We start from the raw sequence: 10,124 nt of genomic DNA, 5'->3' as shown, positions 1-10,124 counted from the left end.
TCACCATTCCTTGTCTGATCCTCCAAAAAGCCTGCACCTTCTTCTTCTCAACCTTTCATTACTGTTCTATAAGGTTTCTGACATGGATGCATTCCACTGATTCTGGTTCGGAAGAACTTTTAACAGCCTCATGTTGGTTTTCTCCTTACCGAGTTCTGAGACCCAACAAATCTGCCCATTAACATGACTGTCTGTGTTTTTCTTGTATTTTTGTCTCACTCAACCTTTAATTTATGATTTGCTGCTCACCGCAGAAAGGAATACGAAGAAGAGCTTTGAGAATACATAATTCGATGTGAATATTTGGTGAATTTATTATTTACGCCAATGTCATAAGACACCCTTTCATTACACCTAACCAAAGTTTCTTAATCGACACATTCGGGTTACTAAATTTTAAAAAATAGAATCGAAATTGAAACGGACGATTTCGATTTTTTTTATTTTTTAATTTAAAAATAATTTAAAATAAAAAATTATAATTTATTTATAATTATTTTTAAAAATCTGAACTATCGTTTTGAGAATTATCGATTTTAAATTTCAAAACTCCAATTCGATTTAGAATCCACTCATTATCGAACTGATTTGAAGTTTTAGTTCGAGTCCAATCGATTCCAACCGTATTACAGCGAGCGCTGCCTTTGATTTCAATCGTTTCACGGGACGGCTTTATGCAATCTTTATTTTATTGGGACGCATCGTCACATCAATCTGGAACACGTTTCTATCACTGTCCCGCCTTATTCATGACCTCGTAATCGGAAGCACACTTATAGTAGTTAGTACATCGCCATCTCAAACACTGCTCTTCACTTTCTCGCCGTACCCGCTGTTGAGATCGTAGTATCTGTTCCACAGCATGATGCCGCCGTAGTTGGACGCAGTGTTGATCGCCGGCAGCACCTGGTTGGTGAGGTCGTCGGGCGGGATGTACCCGCTATTGGCCGCGTCCGGCGAGGCCGGCAGCCCCAGGAAGACGGTCGATGACGACAAGCTCGACGTCCACGTCCCCCATGCGCTGCTCAGGACGCTGACCCCCGACGAGTAGTCGCAGCTGGGGTTGTTGTAGAACTGCACCCACACGTAGTCGAAGAGCCCCGTCTGCAGCGCGTTCCCCAAGGACTGGTCCGGGTAGGGGCACTGCGGCGCCGCCGAGAGGTACACCTTGGTCCCCGCCTGGCTGCCCAAGTCGGAGAGCTGCTTCGCCAGCTCGTCGTAGTGGTCGGGGCCGCCATGCTCGATGTCGAAGTCGATCCCGTCGAGGACGGCGTCGCCCAGCGGGCGCGAGCTGGACGAGCCGCCTAGGTAGTTGTCCCATAGGTACGTTGCCACGCTCGCGGCGTCGTCGGAGGAGGACAGGGAGTAGCTGCCGGAGGCGCCACCGAGGGAGAGGAGCACCTTGATGCCCTGGGACTGGCAGGCGCTGATGTCGGAGCTGAGGCCGGTGCAGGTGCCGGAGGGGGGGTCGCAGTGGCCCGCCAGGTTGAGGACGGGGGTTTGCCCGTTGCCGAAGGTGGTGAGGAAAGCCAGCATCACGTACGAGTAGATGCCGGTTTTGCAGGTGTCGGCAAGGCCGCCCTCGTTGCCATTCTGGCCCCAGTACACGGCGATGCTGCCGGCGTGGGAACCGGCATAGCAGGCGAAGACGAGGAGGACGACGAGGAGGAGGGAGGAGAGGTTACGGGAGGCCATGGTGGATTGCCTGTGACGATTGGCGAAGGCCTCTTTCATGTTATATAGGGAAGGAGGGTGGGATGGGACCTGCACCAGGGAAGAGAAGATGACAAGGGGAGGCTGCGCTTTGGGATGAAGACAATGAGACTTTGACTAATTCCTGGATGACTCTTAGAGGAGGCGCTCATCCACTCATCATCTTTGCATCGTATAATTTATTTGTATTGCTGTTGTGTTCATCTGTAACTCATGTGATTTCCATCTTTCTTTGAGGTTAAGCATGAGAAGAAACGTATCCTCGAAGTATATAAAAATCTTACAATCTATTACATTTCTGTGACGCACTCCGCAGCGAGCAGACTTCTTCGAGTCTGCTTCGCGCACGGTTGCCACCGCCTCATTCACGCCTTCATTTATTTGGTCTTCCTCCATGGTCGATGCACCAGCGACCAACCGAGTCAATTCACTTGTGACGGATCGAGTCGTCTCTGTGCAAACATCGCCAAGGACAGAGATAAGGATGGCGGTAGATCGATTTTTTCGGACATCTGACTCTATTCGATCTATCTAATGCGTATGCGGGTACCCTTGAACTGAGTTTGAGATGAATTCATTGACGTAATGCAGAAGGAAAACTCCGAGGAAGTCTCGTGCAGGTGAGGCTGCTGGGAATGACGCATGAGCATCCGATGTATAATTCCAACACGTAGAGAGGGATGGAAGTGAAGTCAGTCTCCCCGGTGGGAACTACGAGAAGGTCCTGCGACTGAGTCTTCGCCAGGAACAACGCAGCTTAGAGGTGGCGGTGGGACAAGGACAAAGACGGAGGAGAAAATGCTCTCATTGGTATTCCTCCATAGTCAAACGATGACCAGCGACTAGCTGAGCCAATCGACCCGATATATCTGACTTTAACAGCTACCCAACATTTCGGACTGAGACGGAGTCAAAGTATACATTGATTGGATCCGAACCTTACTCACATGTCACACCATCAGAACCTAAGTAAGCTCAAAAAAGTTATTGGAGTACATTAATCGCCACACCTTTATTTCTTCGATGCCATACTCTGTTCATGTAAAGTCCTTTGATCTTTGGCTTGCAACATGCGGTGAGCGAAATTAATGGGGGAAGAAAGACGTGTTCGCCTTCTTCCTGCTTGCACACGGTTTCCGCTGCGCCATGGAAACGACCACGAACTTATTAGCCTTCCTCCATACTCGACGCACCATCGATGAGTCAATTAATGGCCGGCGCCAGCTTAGCAGATTTCCGATTCGATTGTTACTCCTCGCCACTAAGCTGAGACCAAAGAAACTCACGAGGATCATCATCTTTGCTCCAAGGCTATAAATTTCACGCTCGTAATATATTTTAATATCACGATACGAATTTTGATTGAGATACAGTTAGTCTCAAAACCTTAAGCGATTAGGAAAGAGCCAACTTCGTGTAAGGTTTATTATAAGTATTAATCCTGAAATAAGGGTTTACATTAGAATTCCACCACAAACAGAGAGAGATGGAAGTCTCCCAGGTCAACTGAACCTTCTTAAAATATTAAGGTAACCTCGAAGCTTCGTTGATGACAAGTCTTCGTCAACAACAACACGGTCAAGAGTTGATAGTCGTCATGATCTACGGAGGAGAATACGTATAGGCATCGACAGATTTGGGACCCTTTTGTTGGACTCATATTCAGTCCGAGGTAGATTTTATCAGCCCACAACTTATCTCCACTTAATCTAATCCTAATTTATATTAGGGAGATGTGATGGTTATAAAAAGAGATAGAAAAAGATAGCAAGAGACAGTTTTTTACAACCATGAGATTCCAAAGAAAATGAGGAGAACAAGATAGAAAAAAAAAAAAGGGAATAAGACAATAACAACACAAAGAGACTGTTCTCAATCATCTAACAGTGCTTTCATCTCAGGTTAGATCAGATCTATAGTAGATTTTTACTGTGATTACTTGGGAAGAATTAGGGAGGATTTAGATATTGTGCACATGATCCTTGTATCCTAGTTATTCTTGTTGCTAGGGTTTTGGCCAAGAGATTGAGATTTGTATATTCATTATTATTATAGTGGATTATCTTTAGTTTACTTCTAGTTTTTACCCTTCACATTGAAGGGGTTTTCCATATATATCTTGGTGTCTATTTGATTGTGGTTCCATTTAATTTTACTGTGTGTTATGGCCTGATTGTGGTTTCGTTTAATTTCACTGTGTGTTATGGCCTGTTAGTATTTGTTCATATACAAAAGTTTATTTCTCTTTATATCTCTAGTATCAAAGCAGGGTTATGGTGTTTTAATTTTTGTATTTAAACATAAAGGTCAATAATGTTTCTCGCATGATTAGTTTAAATGGAAACAATTGGATGATATGGAAACCAAGAATGAAAGATCTCTTATATTGCAAAGATTTGTATGGACCTTTGCAGGGGATAATGCAAAACCCACAACTATGACAGGTGATGAGTGGAAGAGGTTAGATAGAAAAACAGTTGGGTTGATAGTGTCTTTCACCATGTTTCTATTGAAATTTTTGTATATTCTCTTTGGAAAAAGTTAGAAAGCCTCTATGAAAAAAAAAACAATCGACAACAAAGTTTTTTTTATCCTCTATGAAAATATCTTTTGATGATGAGTTGCAGACATTGTTACTTCTCAGTTCGTTACAAGAAAGTTGAGAGACACTAGTGGTTTCCCTCAGTAATTCTGCATTAGATGATGTTATGACTATGAGTCAAATAACAAGTAGTTTGTTGAATGAGGAGTTGAAAGGAAAGAATTCAGCAACATCTCAGAATGATTCACTAGAACAGAGGAAGGTCAAAGTCTAGCAGTTCACGCATTGATAGAAGCAAGTCAAGATCAAGAAAAGATATTATTTGCTACAACTATAATAAGAAATGATATTACAAGAACAAATGCAAGCAACCTAAGAAGAACAAGAAAAAGGAAAAAAAAAATGGAGTCTACAGAGTCAAAAAATAATATCACAACTACAGTGCAGTGTGGTGGTTATTTAATTTTGTCTCATTCTGATGATATTTTTTCTTTTGTGTGTCAGAATTTTAAGTGGATGATTGACATAGGTGCTTCTTATCATGCTACACCACAGAAGAAATTTTTTGCTACCTATAGGTCTGGAAATTTGGTATTGTCAAGATGAGCAACTATGGCATGATAGACATCATTGGCATGGGTGATATCCATTTAAAGACCAACCTTGGCTGCAAGTTGGTGCTTAAAGATGTGAGGCATGCGATTGACTTGAGACTAAATTTAATTTCAATTGGAAGACTAGATGATGAAGACTATGATAGCAGATTTCATAGAGGGCAATGAATGCTCAATAAGGGTTCTCTTGTTATAGCTAGTGGAAAGAAATGTCACACCTTATACAGGTTACAGGCTAAAGCTTATGGTAAGCAGTTAAATGCTATAAAGAAAGACTTCAGCATGGAGTTATGACATAGGTGATTGGGACACATGAGCGAGAAAGGGCTGCAAGCTCTTTCCAAGAGAGAGGTATTGATAGACCTCAGAAGTACACATCTGAACCCTTGCATTGATTGTTTGGTTGGTAAACAACACAGAGTTTTATTTGCTAGTCTTGCTATGTCTAGAAAAATGCATACCTTAGATCATGCTTATACAGATGTATATGGTCCTTTGAGGACAAAAACTCCCGGTGGATCTGTTGATGTTCCTGGTATAAGTGGTGCACTTTATTTTATCACTTTTATAGATGATTTTTTTAGGAAAGTTTTGAGTCTATGCTTTGAAGACTAAAGATCAGGTTATTAATGTCTTTAAAGAATTTCATGCCAGAGTTGAAAGGAAGACAGAATGACAATTGAAATGTATAAGATCAGATAATGGTGATGAGTACATAGGATTATTTAATGATTATTGTAGGTCACATGGTATCTAACATAAGATGATAATTCCTGGTATACCTCAGCATAATGCTATTGCAAAGAGGATGAATCGCACAATTATGGAAAATATCATATGTATGCTTTCATAGGCTAAGCTACCCAAAAGGTTTTGAGATGAGGTTTTGAGGACTGCAGTTGATGTGATCAACTTGTCACCATGTACAACCATAGATGGTGATGTTACAGAGCATGTATAGTCAAGGAAAGATGTTTCCTATAGGCATTTGAGAGTTTTTTGTTATCGTGCATTTGTACATATTTCAAACAATGAAAGGTCCAAGCTAGATGGTAAGCCTAAAGAATGTATTTTTCTTGGTTACTCACATGATCACTTTAGTTATAAGTTTTGGGATATAGAAAAACATAAGGTGTTTAGAAGCAGAGATATAGTTTTTTGAGGTTCAAACCTCTGAGGATTTAAAGAAGAAGACAACAGCTAAGACTTCTGCAGAAGGATTAGCAGATTGTGACCTAGTTATTCCTCTAGTATATCAAGCTGATGGGGGAGATGTGCAGGAAGATGATGTAGAGCCTGATGTTGATTTATCTGCAGGACATGTTAAGCAAGAAGAAGTTGGAGAGCAAGTTCCAATAGAACCTCAATTGAGAAGATCTTCTAGATAACGTCAACCTTCCAAAATATACTCTATAGATAAGTGTATGATACTTACAGATGCAGGTGAACCAGAGAGTTACCAGGAAGTAGATTAATTGTGAAAGACTTTCGTCAAAAGAAAGGTATTGACTTTGAAGAGATTTTTTCTCCTATTATTAAAATGTCTTCTATTCGTATTGCTGCTAGCCAGGACTTGGAGGTTAAGCAATTAGATATGAAGACAGCTTTCCTTCATGGTGATTTGGATGAGAAAATTTATATGGAGTAACCAGAAGGCTTCAAAGTCTAAGATAAAGAGAACTTTGTCTGTAAGTTGAAGAAGAGCTTGTATGAGCTGAAGCAAGCTCCAAGATAGTGGTACAGAAAGTTTGATTCGTTTATGATAGAAAATAGATATAAAAGAACGGCTTTAGATCATTATGTGTACATCAAATGGTTTGGTGAGAATTTTATTATTGTCTTACTTTATGTTGATGACATGCTTATTCTTGGGAAAGATATGTCTAAAATTGACAGGTTGAAGAAGGAATTGAGTAAGTCTTTTGCAATGAAGGACATAGGGCTAACAAAGCAAATACTAGGCATATAGATTTTCCGTGATAGAAAAACTAAGAAGATTTGGTTATCACGGGAGAAATATATTGAGAAGGTATTGGAAAGATTCAGTATGAGTAATGCAAAGTCAGTTGGTTCTCCTCTTGCAGGTCACTTCAAGTTATGCTCAGAACAGAATCTGTTAAGTAATGAGGAGAAGGAGAAAATGCAAAAGGTTCCTTATGCTTTATTAGTTGAAAGTTTAATGTACCCAATGATATATAGGAGGTCGGACATCTCATATGTAGTGGGTGTTACTAGCAGATTTCTTGCAAATCCAGGCAAAAAACACTGGGTAGTAGTGAAGTGGATTTTTAGATATCTCAGAGGGAGCTCTAAGATTTGTTTAAGCTTTGGAGGTGGACCACCTATGTTGACAGGTTACACAGATGCAGATATGACAAGAGATATAGATACGAGGAAGTCCACATCAGGTTATGTACTTACTTTTGCAAGGAGAGCTATGTCATGGCAATCCAGATTACAAAGATGTATTGCTCTCTCCATCACAGAGGCAGAATATATTGCTGTTATAGAGGTTTGTAAAGAAATGTTATGAATGAAAGAATTCTTATAAGAATTGGAGCTGAAATAGAAAAATTATGTGGTGCATTGTGACAACTAGAGTGTCATCCATTTATGTAAGAACCTAATGTTTCATTCTAAGTCAAAGCATATAGATGTCAGATACCACTGAATTTGAATTGTATTGAAAAGAAGTAGTTGCAGCTTCAGAAAATTCACACAGATGACAACGGAGCAAACATGTTGATAAAGTCTTTACCAAAAGAAAGATAGGAGATATGCCGACAGCTGGTCGACATAGCTTTACATTGAGGAGTCATGGGACAACCTCCCTTATGGGCTGAAGGGAGAGGTTGTTGGGCTGACAGCTCATATTCAGCCCAATATGAGCTTTATCAGGCCATAGCTCACCCCCTCTTAACATAACTATAATTTATATTATGGGGGTGTAGTGGCTATAAAAAGAGGTAGAAAAAGACAACAACGAGATAGTTTTTGACAGCCTCCAAAGAAAAAGAGGAGAACAAGGCAGAAAAGGAAGATAAAAAAAGGGAAGAAGACAATGACAATACATAGAGACTGTTCTCAATCATCTAGCAGTGCTTTCATCTCATGTTAGTTCAGATCTACAATAGATTCTTACTGTGATTACTTGGAGAGAATTAGAGAGGATTTATATATTATGCACAATGACGTGATCTTTGTATTCCAATTATTCTCTTGTGATTGTTACTAGGTTTTGAGCAAGTGATTATAATTTATATATTCATTATTATTATAGTGGATTATCTCTAGTTTATCCTGTAATTTTTACACTTCATATTAAAGGGTTTTCTACGTATATCTTGATGTTCTATTTGATTGTGGTTTCATTTAATTTTGTTGTATGTTATGACCTGTTAGTATTTGTTCATATATAAAAGTTTATTTCTCTTTGTAACCTTATAGAATAAGATGGTAATCCAAATGAAGATTTCGTCAGTCTCCATCCCATTTATTTTGCCATGTCTTAGTCTATTCATGTAAAGTTCTTTGATCTTTGGCTTGCATCTTCCTCGTTTTCCTTTCTCCACGAAATCTATACATATTATATGGTCCTGCACACAAGTTCTCACGCAACATGATGCTATGAAAGCAGCTCAATTCCTACAGCTCTCTTGTATTGAGCTCAACACTAACTCTTTGAAGGTTCTCAACATTTCCAAGGGAATCACTCTTACACCTTTGATGTAAGTGGAATCAAGCACTTACCCCGGTCTAGTAATTTTTGTAAGACATACATACGCTGACAAATTTTGGTAGATCACAGATCTTCATATTTTTATTTGTTGCTATGGCTTCATTAGCAGCTCAGTTTGTTCCACAGTTTTAAAGCAATAATTTTTATTTTACTTTGAGAAAATGAAGCTATGAAGCATGCCTCAAAGCATATCAATAAAGTATTTATATTCGATGATGCTAACAATGAATGTGCCGCCACACTGGGCTGATAGCAAGTTACATATATCGTGTGCTTCGAGCAAGCCTAGTGCTTGATTTGTTGCATGACCCATTCACCACAATCGTTCAAACCTAGACGACTCATTATTTTGTTGGGCCAACTTCCACTGAACTCGCCAATTGATTCATTTGAAAGACTGACTCATTTGAAAGAAATGCATGAGAAATTGTAATCAAGACAACATGTCAGCATCCATGTTCGTCGGAAAGGTCATATTCACAGACCAAAGGCATCCGAATGGGAAGCGAGAGACGGAGAAAGGCGAATCCAACTTTCTGGTGATGGATCCTCATCAACAGAGATGAGAAAGGAGATAGATAGAAGGACAAGTCTTTTGGAAGTGTTGGATACGAGGAAGATATTGTTGACTTCATTGGTGGCTACAATTCATTTGCTGACTCCCGACATATGGACAGCATAAGTTCGCTCCGAATCTGATGCACTTTGACACGAAATATCAATCAAAATATATATCTATTTGCATGACCCAATTGTTGACGAAGAGAACTTGACCGCACATCAGTGACGTGCGCGCTGTTTCAGTGTGTGTTGAGGAGCGCATGCATCATGCGCGGCAAGTTTCATCTCGTTCTTATTCGATATATTATTGCTGTTGATAGTGTGGCTTTGGAGCTTGACACTTGCCCGGTTCTTCTTCCTCGAAAGTCTTCCTTCTCTTTTGACTCGTGGCTCCAAGGAAAAGACTCAGGAGAAAGCGAAAAAGGGACAAAGGCATATGCTCATGTTCTTCTTCCACCACCCGCTGCTTCCACTTGCCGTAAAGATTAATTGCAGTGGTATAGTGTGTACCAGGGAATACAGAGGAGAAGGAATAAGAAAGAGAACAAGTAACGTCTCACGTTTACGTTGTGATCTTCCACTCAGCCAGCCATCATCCTGCCGTCTGCTGAAGGTTTCTGTAGCCCCTAGGAGAAACCCTAATAGTTTGATCCTGGCAACCCACCGTGGCATCTGTTGATTCAGCTAATCTTTTTACTGCTTGTTATCTTTACATACAAATGCTGCTGCTGCTGCTGTTGCTGTGGCTGTGATGATCATCTACCTATCTGTTGCGTTTTCAAGTTGCCAAGTGCCGATAGCAGAAAGAAGGAAACGTGGAGGGCGAGACTGCATCCTTGGATTGCGATGCCCATCTTCATCACAACAAATCTCGTTGGTGGACTCACTCGCTGCACCTGCAAAAGAGTTATATGTGGCGATTGGGGTGGGGAGAGTTGGCCTTTGCCTTTTTGGA

General features: G+C 40.5%; 2 protein-coding genes across 4 annotated transcripts in view; both read right to left on the bottom strand.

Annotated features, from left to right (window-relative positions):
• LOC135588424 (F-box/kelch-repeat protein At3g61590-like) overlaps nt 1-140 on the bottom strand; it is a 2,714-nt gene extending 2,574 nt beyond the window's left edge. For 2 of the 3 annotated variants that reach the window (XM_065080545.1, XM_065080546.1), the window contains exon 1: nt 1-139. This exon is cut by the window's left edge and continues 613 nt beyond it. The gene's annotated coding sequence lies outside the window, so the exon portion shown is untranslated. The other variant, XM_065080544.1, reaches the window with a different exon arrangement.
• Nucleotides 141-671: 531 nt separating this feature from the next.
• On the bottom strand, nt 672-1,728 carry LOC135588426 (acidic endochitinase-like). Its single transcript, XM_065080547.1, has one exon. It carries the CDS (start codon nt 1,693-1,695, stop codon nt 799-801), a length of 897 nt encoding a protein of 298 aa, XP_064936619.1. The 5' UTR covers nt 1,696-1,728; the 3' UTR covers nt 672-798.
• Nucleotides 1,729-10,124: the final 8,396 nt, after the last annotated feature.

Source organism: Musa acuminata, chromosome BXJ1-8 (genome assembly GCF_036884655.1).
Source record: "Musa acuminata AAA Group cultivar baxijiao chromosome BXJ1-8, Cavendish_Baxijiao_AAA, whole genome shotgun sequence".
Lineage (NCBI taxonomy): Eukaryota > Viridiplantae > Streptophyta > Magnoliopsida > Zingiberales > Musaceae > Musa > Musa acuminata.
This window is presented reverse-complemented; position numbering and strand designations above follow the sequence as displayed.

What these genes read in the sequence shown, in the direction of transcription:
- LOC135588426 (XM_065080547.1), bottom strand. Translation starts at nt 1,695, where the DNA reads ATGGCCTCCCGTAACCTCTCCTCCCTCCTCCTCGTCGTCCTCCTCGTC.